At 42.9% G+C, this 25020-nt stretch overlaps 1 protein-coding gene across 1 annotated transcript in view; it reads left to right on the forward strand.

Moving 5' to 3' along the window:
* The window catches only part of GABBR2 (gamma-aminobutyric acid type B receptor subunit 2), a 940989-nt gene that overhangs the window by 386783 nt on the left and 529186 nt on the right, over positions 1-25020 (forward strand). Inside the window, exon 4 of the mRNA XM_045004115.1 lies at positions 20387-20488. Coding sequence (XP_044860050.1) covers positions 20387-20488 — 102 coding nt within the window. The remainder of the gene's footprint in view (positions 1-20386; positions 20489-25020) is intronic.

The raw sequence follows: 25020 nt of genomic DNA on the forward strand, positions 1-25020 counted from the left end.
GGGAGCACTGCTTAGATTTAAGCCAGGTGTTTGTGAAATAGCTCAGCCATGACTGTGTGGGGCCAGAGGAATCCAGCAGGGAGGTGCTGTAGTAGCAGATCCAGATGGTTGAAATCTGCTATTTACATGGTGCAGAGGAGGAAGAAGAAGAAGATTATAAGTTGCAACTGCATGAAAACAAATTTCAAAAAATATTTTAAAACAAAATGGTTGGAAGAAACTGCACTGCTAACTTATTCCACCGCCAGAGGCAGAAAATCTGGCAGCCTGAGCTGAAGGGCAGAGCTTAGCCCTGGTGTCTCCAGCAACACCACTTGACTACCTGTGCATTCCACAGGTGGGGGCCATTACCCCATTTGTAATAAATTTGGAGAGAAGCTGTGCTACAGAATGATATGAAAGACTGTTTGTGTCCTAATCAGCATGTGTCAAGGCTAATTCCCCACTCTGGCACTTCGAGTGCAGAAGGTGGGGGCCCGCAAGGATTCTAAAGATTAATACTGGCCACTCCAGGCTGGTATTAAACTCCCAAGGTTATAGCTTTTCTCTGACCTTGGATGGGCAGATGCTGCCATCAACCAAGTGCAGAACCCCTTTGAGAGCCCAGGAAGGTGCACTTGGTAATTCCTTCCTGTGGGGTATTCTCAAACCCTTTCAGACCCCCTCCAGGAAAGAGCTGAGAAAGAAAAAAAAAAAAGAAATCAGCTGTCGCCACCAGCTAATTAAACAACATGTGCACAAACCTCTTAAGACACAAAAATCCAATTCTGTTCTTTAAAAAGGTAAATTTTATTAATAAAAAAAGAGAAAGAAAATACATCTGGGAACTCGGGCTATTGCTAGATTTTAAAAGAGCAACTACAAGAATTAAGCACCAAGAATAGCTTTCTTGAGGTCCAGCTTAAGGGTTACAAGCAAAACAAAAGCATGTGGGGTTAGCACAGAGGAGTCCACAAGCCATAACGAAATAAAAGGGATAAACCTAATCGCATCTTCCTAGACATTTCCTGATCTACTTACATATCTGGGTTTTAAATGAGTAGTTTCCAGGTATGATACTGATGATTTTTCATACCTGGTCCAAGCTTCTTACAGCAGAGCTCTGCCCTGCCTGCCTCTCTTCAGAGAGAACAGACAGACAGACAGACAAAATGGAAGTCTTTTTTTCAATTTTAAAAAGTTCCAGACTTACCATTGGCTCTTTTGGCCAGGTGCCCACTCACTTCCTTTTATCTATGCATAGCAGTGAGACTTTTTAACCCTTTACAGGTAGAGCAATTAGAGAACAGCTACTAAGAGGAATTTTATAGCTACTGGCTGGCTGGGTGTCCATAAAAGCGAGCTACCCCTACCCCCTTCATTTATCACAGCATGTTATTGAAAAGTGCATCTCAGGGATGGCAGGGCAAGTCGTTTCTGTTCTTCCATTTCACCACAAGAAGAAAACAGACTTCAGTATTTATTGATGAAGTTTTTAAAACACTCATTTCTATACAGCTGATCAAAACAAAACCACTTGGAACAGCATATATAGCCATGTGGAAAGTAAATCAATGACAGTTGCAGTTTTATTGAGCTGTCTTCAAAGTTTAAATGAAAAAGAGCAAGCAGCATACATAAATCAGGATGTATAGTCACTGGACAATATTGCTAAATTTGTAAAGTTTAGTAATGATGAACCATCTGCATTTGGGAAATCTAAGAAGTTTGGACTGTGATCTGGGAGGACGGCTGACATATTAAGAATTTTAGATTACTTTTGAATGCTCTCAGGTGTGTGTTCTGTAATCTGCCCCTTCATCAAAATATCACTCAATTTTTCTATAAAATAAACACTTAATTTATCTGATTTCCCACAGAGATTTGTATTCATAGTTTTCAGCTTGTAATCACTGTCTCCTGGATACACAGAGGTTTTCATAAATATTAGTGCAGTCCCCTGAGTCTGTTGCAATTAAACCATTAGGCGTCTATCAAAAGTGTTAATAGCCAACTTCACTTTCCTATATTACAGTACAGCAGCATGCCTTAATAAACAGTTTGACAGTGTGAAACCAGACATTAGGGGGTAGAAAAACCCATCTCTGGGGAGTGGAAAGCAGGTTTGCTATATTTACCTTTAAGATTCATTTTAGTTTTAAGTACTTAAGGCAGAATCCTGTAAAGTAATACTGGGAGGTACTGATTCCCTTCACTCCCAGAAGGATTCGGCTTCATGCAGGATGGGGCCCTTAATATTCAGACAATTCAGACTTACTGGCTGAAGAGCCTTTTACTGCTTTTTGCAGGGAGTAGAACAGAACATTCCATTATAATTAACATGCATGTCTATTAAAGGTTTTCAAATTTAATACAAACTCTATTACTAGTAGTACATTAAACAAAGTTACAAACAGGTAACATTCCACAATACAATCGGAATAAGACAATACCTAACAACTTGAAATACATTTTCCCCTCTCCTTCACTTCAATGAAGACCTGAATTAGACACTTCTTTAATGTGCATTCTTTTGTAAATATCGAAAATTAACTTATGACAAAACCATGAATAATTTAACAGCTGCTTTGACATTAATTCTTTCTACCAGGTGCTCTTAGAAATCAACTTCAGCAATTTCTGTAAACCAATCTTAAATAACCAGATAATAAATTTCTTACTGCATGCAACCACAATGACCACTTATCTGAAGATTTTAGTTGTGAGAAATTATTTAACAATAATGAATATGCTAAGAATGGTAATTGTAATTCCACATCTAAGCATGATCCTGCTCCTGCTGAAGTATTTTGATTGGGCCTTTTATTTAAATACCTTGGGCCAAACTCTGTTAATTCTTGAACATGGAAGGTCTGATTTTTGGCTTCTGTATCTGGGTGCCATTTAGCGTTGCCAGGTGCCTGGTTTTTGGGGATCTGGCAACCCTAAATGGCACTCGAACCAAAAGTCTAGTTACCACAGGGCGGGGAGAGGTGCCGGGTCATTAATCTGCACCAGCCGCTGCTCAGTTGGGGCCACCTTCTACCTGCAGACTGGCTCCTTGAGATGATCCAGCAAGTGATGGGGATGGGGGGGGGCAGAGGAGCTAGCAATGAGGGTAGGGCTTTGGGGGAAGAGACAGATAAGTGGGTGGAGCCTGGGGGAAGATGTGGGGAAGGGGATAGGGCCTCAGGGGTCTGGTTACCAGGAATTAAAAAGGTGGCAATCCTAGGAAGAACACCTGGATGTGCCGGAATGTGCACTGGCTGGTACTCTGACAGCACTCCTTAGGGTAATTTGATATGGAGATCCCATGGCACAAGTGTGGCCTTGCTTCTCTGATGTGGGCACTAGTGATGGAGGGTGTTGCCTCACATGATTTACTGTGACATTAGCATGGAGTGGTTTTATTATTTCCCACTGATTAGAATATCACCATGCAGAGTGTCACAGAGAGAGAGAGAGAGAGAGATTATTTTGTGGCTCCTGACTGAGGTGACTGGGTGGTGGAATTACAGATGTGTATTGACTTCATTAGAGGTTTCAGAGTGGTAGCCATGTTAGTCTGTATCAGCGAAAAGAACAGGAGTACTTGTGACACCTTAGAGACTAACAAATTTATTTGAGCATAAGCTTTCGTGGGCTAAAACCCACTTCATCGGATGCATGCAGTGGAAAATATAGTAGGAAGATAGATAGATAGATAGATAGATACACAGAGGACATGAAAAAATGGGTGTTGCCATCTGTATATATATATATATCTATCTTCCTACTGTATTTTCCACTGCATGCATCCGATGAAGTGGGTTTTAGCCCACGAAAGCTTATGCTCAAATAAATTTGTTAGTCTCTAAGGTGCCACAAGTACTTCTCATTCTTTTGACTTCATTAGAGTTGTTGTTACATTTAAATTTGCTATTAGTTTTTCAGGGGCTGGATGGGTACTAATGATCCTCTCCTCCACCATAAAAAGGTGGGGGTGCTTCTAAAACCACAGATTGCCTTAATCCAGCCTGGTCTCATAGGCTGAGGCTGGACTTTGTCTGTTGTGTTCCAGATATTAGTTGATGTTCTTGCTACATTCCCACAACAAGGTTTTCCTGCTGTCTAAATTAGTTGATACACTTCTAGATAATATTGCTTATTTCCTATAATCCTTGTATCTTTAAATAGATAATCAATACTTATGTACGTAGGGACAGTTATGTTTTGAATCTTTAGATACAGAGGAATCAGTCACTGTTGCTACTTACTTTGTATTTCATTTCACATGCCGTTGCTCCCCAGAAAATAGGTACATTTTTCAAACAGGATTTTTTTTCCTTTCTTTTCTCCTGATTAAATAAAATTTTGAGGAGATCGTCTTCTTTTGATGTACATAGTGTGCCATTGCTTTTCCTGTGGAAGGACTGATATGAGTAACAGAGGTTTACTGAGAAAATAACAACCTCAGGGCCAGATAGTCTTTTCAGGAATTTTATAGCTGGTGTGGATGTGGTGTTCAGTCACCGCAAATCCCTGCAAATGAATATTTCCTCACTGATGCCGCTGCAAAGTTCATGGAAGGAGATCATTCCTATTTCTATCTATAAAAAACAGTTGAGCTGATATTTTGGATCCCATCCAAGTGTGTTTTCCCACTAGAGCATGTGATTTTATTCTGAGACACATAATAGAATAAAGATAGGGACAGATATATGTTTTATGCAATTTTACCAGAATTAAATAAGACAAAATACAGATTTTAAAACAAATTCCTTATATTTACACCAATGTAAACCAGTGAAACTGATAAAGTTCCATGTTGCACTTATGCAAAGTAGTCGAGTAGAGTTGAAATCATTATTGCCTGCATGACCCTTCTGCTGGTGGGGGACAGACAGCCCAGTTCTCTTCACAAAGTTTCCTAACCATGCACACAGGAGGAGCCATGAGCCCCAAGGAGTTTTCAGCACAAGACCTTCTAAATACAGAAATTCCCAGAGCTTGTGGAAAAGTAGCCTCCCTTCCCCTTAGTCAATCTACCATTAGTTGGGTCCCTCAGAAGCTGCTCACACACAAAAACTTTGGATACTTCATGTGCACTGTAGATGAACCCCTAAATGAATAGTTCAGTGATGCATAACAAGTTTCCCACTCATATATTTGTAATAATATTTTTCTTCATTAAGGACTAAGATCTCTGAATACTGCAAAAGTCACCACCCTCTTTGCAATGTGTTCCTTTGTATCTCATGGATAAATTATTTTTCTGAGTAATTGTCATTATGTTTCTATTGTTATTCATGGAACAATATTGAATCCCTTCTCTGAATAATTTAAAACCTATACATATCAAATATTTTCTATAATTATGACTTAGTAATGAAACTGAATATCAGGTGAAACAATCCTGGAACCTAACACTTGGCCCAGGTTTACTAAAAGGTTTTCCCAGATTGACAAACCTAAGCTGCATTTTGCTGTAACCTCCTTCACAGGCCATAAAACTACTCTCAGGGCTTGACTACACTTACAAATTTGCAGCGCTGCAGCAGGGTGTGAAAACACACCCTCTCCAGCGCTGCAAATTGCGGCGCTGCAAAGCGCCAGTGTGGTCAAAGCCCCAGCGCTGGGCGCGCGGCTCCCAGCGCTGTCTGTTATTCCCCACAGGGAGGTGGAGTATGGACAGCACTGGGAGAGCTCTCTCCCAGCGCTGGAGCTTTGACTACACTTAGCGCTTCAAAGCGCTGCCGCAGCAGCGCTACCGCAGCAGCGCTTTGAAGTGCTAAGTGTAGCCACAGCCTCTCTCCGTCAGTGTTTGCTTGTGTGGGGTGGGGAAGGGTGGAGCAAGTAGCCTACTTCTCTTCCCTTTTCTAAGGAAGCTCTTGTAGAGGCAAAAGGCCTGCATTATCCAAAAAGCTTCAATGAGTGTTACTGTTGCTCCACCACCAGGTCAGGGCTGGCTGCAGGCACCAGCGCAGCAAGCAGGTGCCTGGGGTGGCCAACGGAAAGGGACGGCATGTCCGACTCTTCGGTGGCAATTCAGCGGCTGGTCCCTCAGTCCCTCTCGAAGGGAAGGACCTGCCACTGAATTGCCACCAAAGAATGAAGCGGTGGCGGTAGAGCTGCTGCCAAAATGCTACCGATCATGGCTTTTTTTTTTTTTGCCGCTTGGGGTGGCAAAAACACTGGACCCAGCCCTGCAACAGGTACTCCATTTTGAGATATCACCCAGAATTCACCAGAGAACAACAATCTTCTTCTCAATCATGTTCTCGTATTTACAAACCCAGAAATCCTTCCCTTATTTGTATCACTTATTTCTTTTTGGGGTTAATTTTCAAAGTGGATAGTAATGATATCTGGCATAAAAGAAGTAGGCAAAGAGGAGATAATGGGTAAGATTTTCAAAAACATGGAAGTGACTTAGGAACACAAGTCCTAATGACTTTCAATGACTTTTGAACCTTTGTAGGAACTTACAGACCATGATCAAGTCACCTCTTATCCTTCTCTTGGATAAACTAAATAGATTGATCTTCCTCAGTATCTCCCTGTAAGGCAGCTTTTCCAGACTTGGAATATTCTTGTAGCTCTTTTTCTGAACCTTTTCCAATTTGTCAACATCCTTTTTGAAGTATGGACACCAGAACCAGACACAGTAGTCCACTAATGGTCTCAGTGATGCAATTGTCTCAATGTATACAGGAGATAATAATGCCTCCCTACTTCTGTTTGATATTCGCCAGTTGATACATCCAAGGATCACATTTGCTTTCTTAGCTAGCACATTGCACTTTCTTCTTTCTACATATGCAAACATTGACACCTTGTTCTTTTAAATTTATGATAACAGATGTCTGAGTTATATGTCTGTTTATTGTGATTGTGTTTACTCACCTTCCCTTCCCCTTTTGTTGCTAGTTTAATGCTCTCTTGACTAATCTCACAAGTCTATCATCCAGAATATTGGTTCCCCTTCTGATGAGATGGAGGTTGTCCAGACCATACAGTCTCCTCTCCCCTTAAAAGATGGCCCAATATTCCATGAAACCAAAACCTTCCACTTACCTAGCCAATAGTTCATCTCTAGTATCTTCTGTCTTCTCTTGCTCAGGAGGCAAGAAGAATACTAGAGATCACTACTTGTATTTTCCTCCTTTGTAGCTTTTCTTTAAAGTTCTTGAAATTTTCAATGATCTGTGAGGTATCAGCTGAAGCACTGACATTCCTGCCGATATGTATCATACGGAGTGAATCCTTGCCTGCCCTCTTCAGGATCCCATCCAGTCTTGCAGTGACATATCTCCACACCAGGAAGACAAGCACACCATCCTGCTTTCTTTTTTTCCTTACAGAATAGTCTGTCAACTCTTCTTAGCATCCACTCTCCAGTGAGGATAGTCTGTTTTCTTTGGACAGTAAGAGACCTTCTGTTGGGCATATTTGACATCCTTGTGGATTAGGTTGAACATCCATCCTCAGTGTATTCCTTTCCTCCAGTTGCATTTTCATTCAACCCTGACATTCTCCGCAGCTGCCATGCTAGGTACTTGATAGCAATTGGATACCAGTAGATCAGAAGAATTTTTCTTGGTTCTTTTTTTTCTGGTGATCACAGAATGATCATCCTCTGCTTCTAGCTATGTACAGTACCTCCTGATTCTCTTATAAGTAACACCTTGGATTATTTTCATCAAAACAGATTAGAGAAAAAAAATATCCAATTTTTCAGTATGTTTACTTTGTAGGAGCAGAGATAAAATGCTGTCAGGATACTTAAAGACTTACATGTATTCGGTGGAACAACTCGTGCATAAAGTTAAGCATGTGTAAGTCTTTGAAGGATCAGGGCCTTTTGCGTAATTTTATTCACCCAGCTGTTTTTGTGGTTCTTCCACACAGCAAGGAGGGAAGAAAAAGCATGTTAAAAACAGTGATTATAAAACCACAACAATTGCCAAGGGTGACAAGCACAATCCCTGGAATTATTTTTAACTCTTGTTTGAAACTGACAAGATTTCAGTTTGCTCCTCTTCAAACACACATATGTATTTCCTATAAGATACTCCCTAACTCCTCCAAAACCCACACATATATTAAAATCTTCTTATCACAGGCTGGCCGGCCCTTCAAGTGGAATCAGGCTGAGTCTCGCCTGTGATTTAGCAGTTATCCCCAGCTGATTCTGATCTGGTGACCTAATTACAACTAGTGATCCCAGCTGTGAAAGGGTCAGAAGGGACTACATAGGGAGAGAGAACTAAGCCTGGGGCAAGTGTCTCCTGATGGAGAGAACCTACAGGGAGAAATATAGGAGCCTGTGGGAGGCCCTGAGATATGGCCTGTATGAAATGGGGAGGCCCCTGGGAGAAGCTGGGAGGAGAGGCAGTGGGAATCAGTCAGGAAGAAAGTCTGCAGGGAGAAGGCCCTGGGAGGCAGTGCTCAGTTTAAAAGAGCAAAGAAGAACTTGGCAGGCCTGTGGGAGTAGGGGTGAAGAGTAAGGTTAGGAGTAAGTGAATCATAGACAGAGATTCTAGGGAAGGAAGCCTGAGAATCAGCTCCCTACAATAGAACTGGAAGGACTTAAAGGTAGCCCAGAAGGTGTGAGAGCTGAGGCCAGGAGGTATGCTAAAGATTAGCCCAAGTGGGACAGAACCACATTGGTTTGGGTGTTTTGTTTGATTGTTTAGCTGGACTTTAGTTACTGTGGAAGGGGGCTGAATTTAAAGATGGCCTGGCCAGAGAGCTAAGCCACAGGAGACATAGGCAGAAATGGATCATCACAGGGCCAAAAAAGTCAACAGGGGGCATTAGAAATGCCAGGGGATGTTACAGCTGTGAGTGGCACTGCTTACGCTTCCAAAAAAAAGGAAAAAAACCCCAACAACCCAGAGTCAGCATTTGTTTTATACTAAGACCTCAAAGCTGCAAGACAATCTGCATGTTTAGAGCCCTATTGAAGATAGTGCATGTGTCTGCCAACACAGATCATTTTGCAGGGTTGACTAGCCCAAGCTCCCCTCATCTCAACCTAAAAAAAGCACCATATACATAAATCTTGGGTTTTAATCAGAGTTCTGTTAAACAATTAATAAAACAATGAAATTTACTGTTTCCCTCTAGTTTTTCTCAAAAAACCCCCTCTCTACTCACATCTTTCCCATCAGTCTGTTTTTCTAGTATCCTATATTTCTTATAGATAACTTTTTAATTGTACTCTTTGTTGTCTTCATGCCTCTTTTTATTCCCATGTTCTGTTTTTTTGTTCCGAGCCAGGTTCTTTCCCCATGTAATTTAATGTATTTGCATAGGTGTAACTGAAGACTGTTTTGGAGCTTACAAGTGAAGAAAATGGCTAATACGTGCAGTACTAAACAGAATCTTTGTTCCAGTAGTTTTAAAAAAATCGGTTGCATTTAATTCACCTGAGCCTATAAATATGAGTGAGTAATGTATCCGGTTTACTGGAATGGAAATACGGATCATTATGTTTGATTGCTACCGTTTTAGCTTTAAAGCAACCTGTGTGCTGAGATTCCTCTACCTTTAATAATCCCAGAAGCTGTAATCCCTCCCTCACAATGCCTCATGATGCATATTTTCTCATGTACCAGAGAAGTTCTTTTACAATTTATTTCTTTTAATTCAAATTTGATAACTTTTTTTGTTTATTTCCTTGTCTTTATGTTTATCCTGGAAATCTAATAGAACAAAAGTTTTAAAAAAATACAATATAAATCTCTGCAGCGGGAAATCTCAGTAAAATATTTGATTGTATAAACCATCTGCTCTGACCGGTTCTCATTCATTAAGAGTCTCTTATGATCAACATCTGGTGGGATTAGAATTTCCCCTGAACAACAAAGGATTTATCCTCCAGTATTTACACAGAGCTTTAGTACACACGCACACACACAATTGGAAATATTTGTTAAAAGCTAAGTGGTACTATTAATCTAGAAGTTGTGGTTTTAATTTAGAGCTAGGAAATTTAGGATTGTGTGTTGAGCAAACTGTACACTTCTACTTGTTACAGGGATGCTGAACTATTAGTCAAGATACAGTGGCAGGTGAATGCAGTATTTACACTCCTTATATTTGTGTTTTCATTGGAAAAGAAGAGAGATTCTTTTTCCTGAAGAAAGTGAAAAAAATCAGGCTGATAAAGGAGACATATCACTGTACCTGGGGCAGATGGTGACTCCCTTACTCACATGGGTGAGTGGCTACACACATGAGTACTTCAGTAGAATCTGTGCACCTTAACAAAAAAAATGGATATGTCCTCACAATACCCCAGTGAGATAGGGAAATACGATATCCACACTTTACAAATAAGGACCTGAGGCCCAGAGATCAGAGAGGAAGTCTCTGGCAGACTGACAACTGGAGCTTGATCTGCTGTGTTTCTGTCCAGTACCATAACCACAAGGACACCCTTCCACCTAGAGATCATTAGACTGGAGAGGGGCAGACTGGGCCCTTACCCCAGCTTGCTTTTTCCACAGCCCCTTGGTCACTCTGGCCCCTGCTTGCCCAACCCTACAGAGCAGAGATGCAGTGGCCCTGTACTTATCCCTACCCAAAGGCCCTGTTCCTGTGCTCCCACTATTACCTGAACCCCCCTCTAGGCCACCTCTCCCATTGCTGAACATTCTGGCCCCATCTCAACATTCTGGCCCCATTTCTCCATTCACGGCTCCAGGTTTTGGTTTTTGCTTCCCACATATTTCTGAATTTAAATTCACAACACCTCTGTGAAGTGGGGAAGCAGTATTACCCCCATTTTAGAGCGGGGGAATCAAGGCACAGAGATTAAGGCCACCTTCAAAAATTCCAGTTTAAATTACTTGTGAGAAATGACAAAGGATGTCTGGCAGAGCCAGGGATAAAAACCAAGTTCTCTTGGGTCTCTGTCTATTATCTTAACCCCAGGACCATACTTTCCTTCTTTCAGCTCCCTTCCTCATTCATGACACAGAAACTTCATAATGTGCAATTGCTAGGCAAATTAATTTTTATGTCACCCACTGCTTTAGAGTTGAACATGCAGGAATAGCCCCATACAGACAGCATACCTTAATGCACCAATTTAATCTAATTGTTCTGAAAGGCGGTTAATAAGACTTGGTTCTGCTATGTGTGTGGGAAAAGATTTTTTGCTTTATTTTGGCTCTGCCAGTATGTGGAACTTTTTTCCAGTCTACCAATGTTTGGGTTGATCTGGCTTTTTTGTAGTAGTAGTAGTAGTAGTACTTACAGAGGATGCAAACTTTGGTTTTAAACAAATATATAGTTACCTTTTCATCACATGGAACCAAAACGCTCTTCCCCCATCCCATGTGTCAGCAGCAGGGTTTGACCATCAGGGCATCAGAGCCCTACCAAAGCTCTATCCTTCCAGAACTAATGTACTTTGAAATCCATTTCTAGAAAGCAGCTGAACGTTGGGGTTCCAGGCTGTGTCTTTGAGTGATTTGACATGCATATGCCACTGTAGGTGTGAGCACGTCCTGCACACAGTGACCAGAATTTTTTCCCTCAGTGGTACCCGTTGGGACAGCTCAAGTGCCCTCTGCTATCACGCGCTGTTAGCACCAGTACAAAGCACCCTGCTGAGCTCGCACCCCTCAGTTCCTTCTTACTGCCCGGGATGGCTGCTGGAACTGCCCTCCTTGCATTCACAAGTTCTCAGTGGACTTTTCTCTGTTTATTGTACATAGCTATTTTTAGTCAAGTTTAGTAAGCTAGTTATCGTGCTTATCAGGGGTTTTTCTCCCATCCCCGGTGCGTAGGGATGCCTCAGTCACCAGGCTTCAAGTCCTGTGCCTCCTGCAACAAGACTATGCCCCTGAGGAACCCACACTCAGGGTGCTTGAAGTGCCTTGGGAAAGCTCATACTGGGGACCGTTGCCAGATCTCCAAGAACTTTAAGCCTGACATGAAGAAAGATCATGGGCCAGGCTGATGTTCCTGCTCATGCTGGCAGCACTGACGCCTCCATCTGAGCCAGGCCATCAGACTCATACCGAGTGCCTCGATGTCGGTAAGGAGTGCTCCTCCTACCATATCGGAGTCATTTCAGCATTCAATGTCGCCTCCTCTGGATGTCTACAAGGCACACCAAGAGTTGTTAAAGAGGGTGGCCTTAAATGTGGGTGTACTGATGGAGGTAGTGAAAGAGTCCTCCCATAGCTTGGTTGACATTTTAGCGACTGTGGGCCCTTCAAAAGTAACCCTGTCTCTCAGTGAGGCCATTATAGACCCAGTTAAAACTCTGTGGCAGACCATTGTATCCCTTCCTCCCACTTCAGTATGGGCTGAATGGAAATACTATGTTCTCACCCAAGGTTATGAGTTCCTTTACACACATCCTCCCCTGGGATCCCTAGTGGTATCTTCCACCAATGAGAGAGAAAGAGAGGGTGCAACCCCAAAATCAAAGAATTCAAAGAAATTTCAGTAGGAAAATTTACTCTACCGGGGGCTACAACTCAGAATTGCAAACCAACAGGTGCTGCCAGGCAGGTATGATTTTAACATGTGGGACTCCATGCAAAAGCTCAAAGGCTTGCTCCCACAAGAGGTCAGGCAAGAGTTCTTCTCACTGGTGGACGAGGGAAAATCGGTGGTGAGGGCTGCTTTACAAGCTGCTCTGGATGTGGCGGGCTTGGCTGCCAGGTCCAGGGTTTCAGCAGTGGCCATGCACAGGAATTCATGGCTACAGTCCTCTGGGTTCCCTTAGGAGGTCCAACAGACTATTCAAGACTTGCCTTTTGAAGGAGCTTTGCTCTTTTCAGAGCAGACAGACACAAAGCTTCACGGACTAAAGGACTTGAGAGCGACCCTCAAGCCCCTTGGGTTGTACATCCCAGCTCCCTCTAGGAAGTACTACTTTAATAATCTGCCCTGACTGCCTGTCAGGACCTGCAGAGGAAGAGAAAAAGGGGTTTCAGGGGCAGGCCACCACCCCCTTCTACCTTGACTTCAACGCCTGCCCCACCCAGACATCATAGGGGTTCTAAGCAGGCATTTTGATGGGACACTCAAGAACGCCATACCAGGTCCTGTGATCCAAGACTCTGTTTCTCTTTTATTTGTGAACCGGCCTTTCCCACTTCCTCAGAGCTTGTACCGTGGAGTGCTGAGCACTGTTAAAGTGGGATACACCCTTCAGTTTATTTCTACCCCTCCTTTCCACTGTTCCTCTCCATCCCTCTTCAGGGACCCCTCTCACGAAGAACTTCTGGTCCAGGATGTTCAATCTCTCCTTCGAGTGAAAGCCATGGAAGAGGTTTTGCAGAATTTAAGAGGGAAGGGGTTCTACTCCTGTTATTTTCTAATCTCAACAGGCCAGGGAGGTCTCAGACCTATTTTAGACCTGCATTAACTCAAGAATTATCTTAAAAAGATAAAGTTCCACCTGGTCACCCTGGCATCCATTGTCCCTTCTCTGGATCCCAGAGATGGGTACACCGCTCTCAATTTAAGAGTTATTTTTCATGTATCAATATACCAAGGACACAGAAGTTTCCTCAAATTTGTAGTGAATGACTCACACTACCAATTCATGGTACTCCCATTCAGCCTATCTTCACTTCCTTGGGTGTTCACAAAATGTATGGCTGTAGTGGCAGCTTTCCTGTGGAGGTTAGCCAAGCACACAGATTTGGTAAAGATTTCAAAAGGCAGGTTTTTTACATTATTGTAACACCTAGGAGCCTGAGTCATGCACCAGAGCCCCATTGTGCTAGGCACTGGACAAACAGAACAAAAATTTCTGTGCTGTGGGTTTTCATATTAGCTCTGCCTTGTGCAACTTTTCAATTATTCTAGCTGCAAATTGGGGGAATGACAATTGTCTCCCACTAGGATAAAAATATGGAGACTTAATAATGAGGGTTGTGAGGAATACAGAAATACTAACAGAAGTCAGTGGAAGAAGAGATTTGAACTCATGTTCCTATTCACTGCACCATCTGCTGCAAAGGATATTTACCCCACATCTGCCCCTCCCTCCTGTGGGGAGCCTCTCAGCTGTACTGGTAAATACAAGAACAACAAATACAGTTGAACATTTTATACCAGTGAGGTTTTGGAGCCTGTTTTTGTTGCTGGGCACTACATTGCAGCGGAAACATTCAGATAGTCATTATTTCTGCACAAGCATAAGAATATGGAGAACTTAAAAACAGATCATTTGAAGGAGTGGGACTGTATCTCATAAACCTCTTGACCAAATGAACTCAAATGTGCACCCCAGTCTCTGAACTAGCATACCAATTCTCAAGTTGATCTGACTACTGGTGGGCTTTTGAGAAGATGCAAAATTCAGCTTTAAAACAGACACCATATTGCAATCTTAACTATGGTCCATCTATCACTGCCCCATAATTAAGTGGGTAGCTTTGTAGAGAACTGGCCTGCAAGCCAAAAGAAGAGCAGTTTCAGTAAGGAGACACAGATTCAGAGCTGGCTTCAGGCACCAGCGCAGCAAGCTGGTGCTTGGGGCGGCCCATGTAAGGGGGTGGCACGTCCGGGTCTTCGGCGGCAATTCGGCGGCGGGTCCCTCAGTCCCTCTCGGAGGGAAGGACCCGCCGCCGAATTGCCACCGAAGAATGAAGCGGCACGGTAGAGCAGCCACCGAAGTGCCACTGATTGCGGCTTTTTTTTTCTTCGCCCCTTGGGTCAGCGAAAAAGCTGGAGCCAGCCCTGCACAGATTCCCTCGAAATAGAAAAAGAGAGGACATCTTCACAGGAGCAACAAGAGAAAAACAATCCGCTTTAAAGCCAAGGAAACAGCAGAATGAAGTGAGATTCCTGTGCAGTGAAAAATGAGGGCTTGTCTTCCTCACCCTCAGGAACTGCAGCAACTCCCAGACCAGGCATTCCAGGGAGAGCCAGAGCAGCCAAAGCTCCAGGAAGGGCTGTGAGGGCAGGAAAAGTCTCAGTCTGAAAGAGAGAGAGAGAGAGAGAGTGTGAGAGAGAGTAAAGCAGGCAGGGCTAGAATATAAAATAAAAAAAAAAGTGTAATCTGCAGAGAAACTGGGCTGCAGGCTGAAAACAGAGCAACTACAGCAAGGAGGCCCAGAAAAAGGACAGGTTAAATTTTAGCCATTTGGCTCATCAAACTGAAAGTAGGATTAGAAAGGGGTGCAGTGAGGCAGAGGGCATGAAAGCAGTAATCAGAGCAAGAGGCCCAGGACTGATCCTCATGGGGAAAACTGATGAGCCTGCCAAAAACCAACCAACAGAGAAATGGCAGAGGGGACCAGGTATGACCAGTGGAACTTCACAGGTTGCAAAGACAGCATTCCCCTCCAGGAACAAATCATGCAATTGTTGCATATCTGGATTGAGATTATACAGAACCTCCATATCATGCAGGAATGTCACAAAAATGAGAGCACTGTGTTTTATTCAATAGGACCAACATGTATTTGCCATCTGCCACCCAAGCAGCATGCCAGAATAGCTATCGTAGTTGGAAAGAAATATACACTGTGGTATTTTGTTAAAATAAAAACTCAAACTTTATGGGACATATTACTGCAGGTGTGATGGTCTCAAGTCAATGATTGGTGGATAATCTCTCTGAGACATTTTAAAATGCTTATTAAAAGCTTTGGTTATTGAAAATAGAAGTTTGCCTTGAACTTAAAGTTGCTAACAGGACTCAAATTCATTATAGAAGATGAATTGAAGTCCTGTTTCAGTTAACTGAAGAGATAATGTCTTCAAATTCTTCCTATATTGGTCAGTCCACATGAATTAGAAGTTTAGATAATAGGCTACAGTGTTGCTGAAGAGACAGTCAAACACCACTGACAATTAATCCAGCAAGGAACCAGTACCTAGTCCCCATAACAACATAGAGTGAACATTTCCTCATGTTGGAATGACAAAAGTGAAAGCTCTTTTGAACTTCATCAGAGATAACTATTCAGATAATTTGTGCATATTTGAAGTATGAAAAAGGGATGCAGTTATCCCCAAAGGGAAAACCACTAATGTAATAGCTTGGGCCTATGCAGGTCTTGATACTGAAAGTTTAACAGCAGTGCTTGAGCCAAGATGCTGCTCCTCAGGGCTTAAGAACTTGGATATCAAAGAGACATTAGTCAAAATACCCAGAGGACTATCTTACTGTATAAATATCCCTGTCAGTCATCCATCAAAACATGTTATTTTGAAGGGATGAGCGGTGCAGGAAATCCTACAGCAGACCAGATCTGAAATTGTATTGGATGTTCAGCAGATAAGACCTTTGTAGGTGGAATCAGTGTTACAAGAAAGAGATGCTAGTACCAAAGTTCATGGACTAAGCCAACAAAGAAAGAACAGCCTCTAAGCAGAGGGGTTGATCAAGATTTGTTTGAACTAGCGGTTAATCTGAGTCAGTTATTGGAGGCACAGAGGCATGTTGCTCAACAAATGCTGAAAAAATCCAAAGTTTTTTCCAGAGGAGATGGAAACAAAGAACAGATCCCTGATCTAGAGATGCATATCAAGTTATACAGCCAGCAAACCATTCAGAAGACTTTTATCTGGGTGCCACATTCACTATGTAACAAGATAAAGGAATAGCTGAAAAAACTAAAAAAAATAAATCAAATTCATCCTATTCCCCACCATTGGTATGTGTACAGAAAAGAGAAGATAGTTTAAGACTTTGCATAGATTACAGAGTTGAGCAGAAGAACATATGTTGCACACAACCCCATCCTTGAATCCAAAATGTTCTAAAGGGGCTTGGAGGTAAATCCTGTTTCTCTCTTAGATCAAAGGGCCACATATCAATAATATTTCACAGCTTGTGATGGAGTCCACTCACAAAAGTGAGCAGCACCTCCTGCTGTCTGTCTCCGGGATTTGGTCTTTCAGCCCGTGCACACTTTCCTGATGGTGCCTCTCCCATTGCCTTCTCCTCTTGCAGACTTACCTCAGTCCAGGAACCACCGTGTCCTCTTGATGACTCTGTCCTCTGGCCATGTCACCATCTGTGTTTTCCTCCTTCTGGGGAGTATTTCCCAGTTCTATAGTCCAACCACTTCACCAGTGACGAGTGGGGGGAACCCAGGCCTGCCCGCTACTCCAGGTCGCAGCCCAGGGACCCTGTTGATAGCAGTCTCCTGCTGCTTCTCCTTAATGTCTCCACCAGAGCTGCTTCAATTCCCTGCACCACTTCCCTGTGGCCTCAGCACATTCTTCGTCCACCTTTTGGGGCCTCCAGACAGCAGACAGCCAGGAGCTCCCTCTTACTTCCTTGGTCCCTGCCAGCAACCACTCTAGCCAAGGTGATACCTTCCTGCAGCCAGCTAGGAACACAGTCCTCTCTCCTTGGGCTTCCTACAGCAACTGACCCTGCTCTGCCCTGCAGCTGCCTTTTATGTGAGACCATTGGGCCCTGATTGGCTGCTCTTTGCAGTCTTTCTCTGCCTGGCTGCTCCATGCACTGCCTCCCTCGGCTGATTTTAACCCCTTCGCTGAGGCAAACACCCCATCACATGGTTAAACAAAATTATTACCTCACAGTCCTTCATAAGACCTTAAGGTCTGTATGAATTGGTAGCATTCCAGTTGACTTAACAAAACTAACTGCTGACTTCCAGAGGTGTAGGAAAGAGTACCTTGCTAAGATTAGGGGTGAGGCACATATCTTTGTGTGCAGAGGCACATTTGAAAAACAGGAAAAATGTAAGGAGTGCAATGGTTACAAAAACATGGAATTAAGCTGAAGGCATCTAAATCTAACCTCTTTAAGAGTAAGGTACATTATATGGGAATGGTGGTGTACACTGAAAGTTATAAGATGGATTCAGTGGATAAAGTAGTTGTACATACCCTACAATAGGGGAACTTCCTAAGCATCTGTGGTTTTGTACCTACTATCAGAGGTATGTTCAAGACATTTCTAGAACAAACCCAGTGTATGACTTTTTGTCTGTTCCATTGGGATCTGACAAAAAGCACCTGAAAAGTGGACACATAAGCAGCAGAAGAAGACACAAAGGAAAAGGAAAGGTGTCTGGGACAAATACCCTCCAATTAGCTGGTTAAATGGACTGAGCAACATTAAATGTTTTAAACCAACTGATTGACTGCCTGGTACAGCTATCAATAACAGCATACCCTGATTTTACCTTACCCTTTGACCCCTGTGGATGCTTTCAGTAAGGGAGTAGGTGCAGTCCTATACCAACATCAAAAAAATAAACTATGAGTCATTGGTTATGTGTCAAGAACATCACAGCCAAGAAGAATTATCACCTTCACTCACAGAAGCTGGGGTTTCTAGCTATGAAACAATCTGAAACCAACATATTTTGTGACTACCTCTGAAGGTTTATAGTAATAACCTGTAAACCAATGTTTTTACCTCTTCAAGATTCAATACCACAGCAGACCGGTGGGTTGCAAAATTAGCTAACTTGAACTCCAGAGTTACATATTGTCTGGAAAACTCTAATGTGCAGGTAAATGCTTTGACCAGTATGTCACTTGATATGAAAAGATATATAACTAAATACACTGCCAAAGATGTTAATGCTTAAACAAAGTCACCAAAGATCTTGTCTGCCACAGTCTTGCTTGACTGGGTACTGGTAGGATAGGCTTGAACAAACCTAGCAAAATGACCCACTGTGACAGTATTATGGCTCTCTTTTTGATTGTTTCCAGATGCAAGAACTCAGCTAATACTAGTTCAGTTTGACTACATTAGTTACTGGTGGTTCTGTAGGTTAGTGAAATTTCTTTTGCTCTAGAATATCAGGGTTGGAAGAGACCTGAGGAGATCATCTAGTTCAACCCCCTGCTCAATGCAGGAGCGAGCCCTAACTAAATCCCCAAATGGCCCCCTCAAGGATTGAACTCACAATGCTGGGTTTAGCAGGCCAATGCTCAAACCACTGAGCTATCCCTCCCCCCCATAACTGGACAGCTGAGAGTTCTCCTGATCAGAGAACTCTCAGCTGGTAGGTTTAAAGCTGGTGGACCCAGCTCCTGTGCTAACCACGTCATCTTCTTTCCTAGCATAGGAGGCATACTGCAGGGCACCTGGCCCCTTTCGTGCCCTGCAGAACTCCAGTATGCTAGGCCAGTCCTCCACTAGCATGAATTAGGGTGCTTTAACTCATGTTGGGGTTGAGGCTCGTGTAGACCAACTCTTAGAGTCAAGGAGCCATAACTGGTTCCCTGATGTTACTGCCACCCACCACACTCTGGCATCAAGTGAATCTTTGGCTGCAGGAAAGAATGTAGCCCTATGAATTCTTGTCAAATTTCACTGCTGTTAATAATCAGTCAGCTATCATTATGCAAAGTAGGAAGTTGGCCATGATCATTTTATTGCTCAGAATAAAGCTATGAATCTACAGTTTTATATTTATATATATATATATATGGAACACTGTGGTCACTGTGACAGATATGGCAATTTCCTATAATATCCTGGACAAACCTCATTGAATTAAATTAAACCTTATTGAATTAAGTTTCAGCATCTTAGGGGTTCACTGTATTAAAATGCAAATTTTTATGGATTATTGTGGGGTTGTATGAAACATCGCTAGGGAGGAGACAAGGCTAATGTAAATGCTGGTAAGTTTTCTGAGCTTCAAAAGACTCTTTTAAACAATATCCAGATAAGAATTAACCTTTAGTTGACTAGGTTTCCCAGGAAATAGTTGAGAGGAGGGTATGGCAACTTCTCACCTCTGGACCCAAACTTTGTAGCTACATTCTGAGGAGAAACCCATTGTCTGCTGATCACCTGTTACAAGAGGACAAGATCCAGGGCCCAAACTGGATAAAGCAGTGGCTCACAAATTCATGGGGGTGCTTGTTCTGAATGAGAGCTCTTATGAATTTGTGATCACAGAAAAACTTCTTGGTGGGGTTTCAAGGACCGATCTCCTGCCAGAGTCCTTGCTGGGGTTGAGGTGATCTCTGGTAATTTTTTAGCATCCGTATAGGTTCTTTTATTGTTTCCGATATGTTTTCTCTGCAATGCTTTCATTCTAAATGGGGCTTTTCCATACTGCACACTTCCCTGCCTACACTGTGAATTCCCCAGCAAACTTTCTAAACAGGACTGCTTCTCCTCAAAGACTATAAACCGTGTGCAGTATGGAAAAGCCCCATTTAGGAGGGAAAGAGGCACAGGTGTCTGCCAATACAGGTGATGGCAGGGAAGCTGGAGGCCTGAGAGTGGGTGCCCTTGCTGGACTATGAGGAGGGAAATACAGATGCAGTTGCCCTGAACTGCGACAGTCTCATTTTAGAGGGAAAAAAGAAAATTGGTATACATATCACCCTTTATGTGTTTGAATCTTCTTATGGCGATCCAAGAGAGTCCATTTGCTCCCTCCTCTGTGGGTTCCTTTATTCGTTTTACCTTTTTCTCATTCTGTGACAGGTGAGGAACGATCTGACCAGTGTTCTGTATGGTGAAGACATCGAAATTTCAGATACTGAGAGTTTCTCCAATGATCCCTGTATCAATGTCAAAAAGCTCAAGGTATGTGCAATTGCTGTAATGTAGACCGGGTAATCAGGAAGAAGAGTGAAAAGGTATCAGCAATGAATCTGTCATAACATTTAATTGGTTTATTTACATTTTTTTCCTTCAAGAAAACTGATAAAGCAGGATTCATTTAAAAGTTATATTTGCCAAAAGACCTAATAGTTCTAACAAGTGGCATTTTGAGGCCAAGTCATGTTCCCAATCAGTGAAATCTTTTACATACTTAATGTTCATGTTGTGCCTAATTTAAACACATAAATAAGTAAGTAGGCTTATAGAAGTTGCTACCTATTAAACCATACAAATATATAATTTAATATTAAATACTTACACTGGGAACCTAAATCTAGATGATGTATACATACCTGTACCCAATAGTGGTTTATTTTAAAAGGACTTTATGTCCAAATCATTCAGTGAATATAGTCTAAATGTTTCTATTGATTTCAGTTGGTTTTGGACTGAGTTCTTTGTTAGTAATTATATTTTCTGTTTCCTAGAAAACAAATTATTCAAGGATAAATTTGATATTGAAATTATTTATCATTCTGATTTATTTTATTACAGTGATTTCTTAGATACATGGTAACTGAGTGTCGATAAATAATTTAAAAGCCTGCAGAGTATTACAATGAATATGTAATAGAAACTGTTTTGCTTGTTTTTAATTCCCTTTACATTTTGTTACAAAATTAAAAGACAATCACATAAATGCAGAGCCAACAATAGCATAGTCATAGAAAACATGAATACCCAAAAACAAGAACTACAAGGAACTCTTTCCCCCACCCATCCCCATGCCCACGCCTACACACACTTATCCACTATTGTTAAATAGCAAGGATTAAGCTGTTATTCATGCCAAACACATATGCTTCAGGAAATGGAAACCCAGGCCTAGGGTCCAGTCTTGCAAACACTTTAACACATCCTTTTTAGCATACAAGTAGTCCCAACAAACTCAACAAGACTATTCACATGCTTAAAGTTAAGTATATATGCAAGTCTTTGCAGGCATGAGGCTTGCTGAAGCCAACAGAAAAGGGGCTAGGGAGGCCCAAGAGGTAAGACTCAGTCCTACGCCCATTTAAGTTTGTGGAAGAACTCCCCTTGATTTAATTGGTACAGGATCGAGCCCTTAAACAGCAAATAGCCAAAGAGCATATAACTAAAGGCTTTATTGTAAACTAGGCATGAGGGGCAGAGTTTATGTTTTTGTGTAACCCTAACTTTGTCATTTCTTTGAGTGCATAACTATACAATCTCAGTGTTCTCTTGACATCTTGTTTTTATCCCATTAACAAACAATATTTAATTGGCTCTCAACACAGCACATGCAGGGTCAGCATCCAAACCTTATCCTTTTTCAGAGGGTTTCCCTTTATTCTTAGCAACAAAATATAAATCCATAAGTGCTAATCTTCCTCCTGAATTTAGCTGTTCCTATGGATCTCCCAAGACAGCTTTCTATGTCCTTGCCTTGAATTTCATCTCCCTCATCTCCCTAAGATGACTGGCTAACGTTGTCAAAATAGGTCTGCATTTCTAGATAGGGTTCTAGTACCTGACACTATGGGTCTGTCTACACAGCAAGTCTTCAAGCCTGGCTTCAGAGCCTGAGCTCCAGCCCCAGCCACAACAACTGTCAGCTACTTTTAGTGCAATAGTGCAAGCCCCATGTTCTTTAGGCTGGGCACTGAGACTTGCTGCTGTGGGCTGCCTCACTTTGTATAGAAGTACCCTGATCATGATGATCCAGCAGCAGGAGTTCCAAAAGGAAATGCTACAGCAAATAGTACTGGCCCTATGCCTGCAGGGAGGAATGGAGTGGGGTCATGCTTCCACTTAAGGGGTCCCTCTGCCTTTACCAGTGAAGCTCACCAAATGGGACCAGAAGATGACCCTACAGCCTTTTTAGTCACATTTGAGAGGGTTGCACTGACAGTCCAGTCACTCCAAGAACAATGGGCTCTTATCCTAATCCCATACCTGATCGGTCAGGCACAGGCTACCTACTGTAAACTGGACACAGAGCAGGCAAGGGATTACAAGCAAATGAAAAGTCCGCTATCTTAAATTATTTGGATATTTTGGAAGAGACCCACAGCCAGTGGTTTAGGGCCAAGAGATACCCCATTCGGGGATGACCCCGAATGTTAGCACTGTGATGGGTTAGACCCCTTGGGAAGCCACCTGATGTGCTGAGATACCACTGAGTCTACCTGTTCTGCCAGCATGGGCCCCCTTTAACCTGTCTTGCTGAGCTAGGCTCTTAAAACCTCCTCTAACACAAACACAGGCATGGCAACACCCAGCTGCAGATCAGTTCTGGGAAGACTCAACTTCAGGGACTTGCTCCCATGCTCAGATGTCCACCTCCCTTGGAGTGCTGATCCAAAGATATATTATGAAATTCTCCCCCTCCCTCAATGTGGAGAAAAATTCCAGTAACTGGGTTCAATAATAAACACAACTATAAAAGGCAGATTTTAAGTGGTAAAAGGGGTAACAAACAGAACAAAGCAGATTACTAAGCAAATGAAATCAAACATGCAAACTAAGCTAGTTTCACTAAAGAAATTGGTTACAAATAGTATTCCTCACCCTAGATATTGTTGCAGGCAGTTTTCAAAGTTTCTGTGGTTTAGAGTTCCCGTTCTATTCCTTTTCAGACTGGAGCCCTGTCTTAGTCTGGACTCCCCCTTGCCTTCCCTTTTGCAGTCTTTCTTCTTGGGCAGACAGGCCATGGAGAGGAGGAGTCCTGTTTGCCTTCCTCCCCACCCTTAAATAGGATTTACATAAGATGGGAATCCTTTGTTTCCCAAATGTGAAAAAAAACACCCTTCCCTTACAGTGGAAAGTTACAAGAAGTCCCAGGTAATGTTTTAGTATCAGGTAACAAGACCACCTGACTCTGTAGGATCACAGCGTTCATGAGTCAGTGGTAGTATGGAGCGTCCGCAGGAAGGCCAAGCTTTTCACAGTCCATTGTCCTCGCAGATGGGCCATCCGCCCTGTCTGGCTTTTCCGTTCTTGTACCTGAAGTGTTAGCAGTGGGTGTCACCCCAAGTAGCATAGTTGAAATACAGATACATAGTCAATAATCCTAACTTCAGATACAGAAATGATACAGGCATACAGATTAGATAATCACATTCAGTAAATCAAAACTTTCCAATGATATCTCACATGAGCCATCTTGCATAAAGTACATCTCAGTTATGTCATATTCATACCATAAGCATATTTTCATAAAGAATATGGAATGACACATAACAACCACAATGACTGAAGGAACTCAAGTGGCCAAGGCAGGGAGTGGGTACTATGGCATTGCCCTGGGATGCTATGAGAAGTAATCAGGTTAATGGATGATTTTGTAGAAGCTGAAGAGCCATTCAAGGCAGAATAACCCTGGACATCAGCAGGGCAAGGGACACAGGGGTGAGAGGGTGAGCCAAATCAATAGCAGTCTCTCCGAGGGGGTCAGCCATTCCTCAGGCCCAAGGCAGCCCTTTGGGGACAAGGAGGCTGAGCATCAATGCAACACCACCACTGGGACCACCGGGCACCCCAGACAACTGAAGCGGGGGTACAGTCCAAGGTCTGGCCAGAGCCCACAGACAAGCTTCCCCCAACCTAAGAAAGAGGCCAGCAACTCCAGCCCATTAACACGCTATTCTTGTGGGGAGACAGGGCACATAAAGAGGGAGGCCCACTGATGGAATGTGAGCGCATCCAGGACTGGATGTCATAAACTTGGGCATGACCCTCCCTCCCCCCAAGTTGATGGTACTTGTGATGGTCCAAGTGAACCTGGTTCAAGGACTCTTGGACTCCGGCTGAAGCCAGATAGTGGTCCAGTCCTACATGGTATGAAGTGACACCACTCCCAAGACCACATTCCACCTTCAATGTATCCATAGTGATGTCAAGACCTACCCGAGCCAGAGGTTACAACTGACAGTGGCAACCCATACAGAAAAGTTGGCTTACCTTGCGATTCATTAATATCCAGGCTCAGGCCGCAAGTGAGAACAGGGGCCAATTGGTGACACCAACTCCCGAGAGCTTGGTAAGCCAACCACTCCAGGGAAGGAACATCCCATTCAACCCTCTGCAGATCCACACAGAGGAAGAAGAGGCATACTATCAGGACCTGGAAGCCCTCCTATGGAGAGGGAATTTAGTGCTAGGAGAGAAGAATGACCCTTTGTTAAGCCATGTATCTGAGCAACTGGCCTCCATAGATGGAGAAGTAACAGAGTCTCAGGGAGGCAAATAGTACCTGCACTTTGCACTCAGGGAGGAGTGCTTGTACCGAATTGAGAAGAATCAGCAAGCTGCAGTGGTGATGGCCTGGCTGCTGGTACCGTGCCAGCACTGCTGGGCTGTGTTGCAGCTGGTGCATGATATCCCATGTGTGGGACACCTGGGGAGAGAGAAGACATTGGCTCAGATATTAGCCCAATTCTACTGGCCAGGCATACACCATGAAGTGAGAGAACACTGTTCCTCCTCTCAGA

The sequence above is a fragment of the Mauremys mutica genome, chromosome 2 (genome assembly GCF_020497125.1).
Source record: "Mauremys mutica isolate MM-2020 ecotype Southern chromosome 2, ASM2049712v1, whole genome shotgun sequence".
Classification (NCBI taxonomy): Eukaryota; Metazoa; Chordata; order Testudines; family Geoemydidae; genus Mauremys; species Mauremys mutica.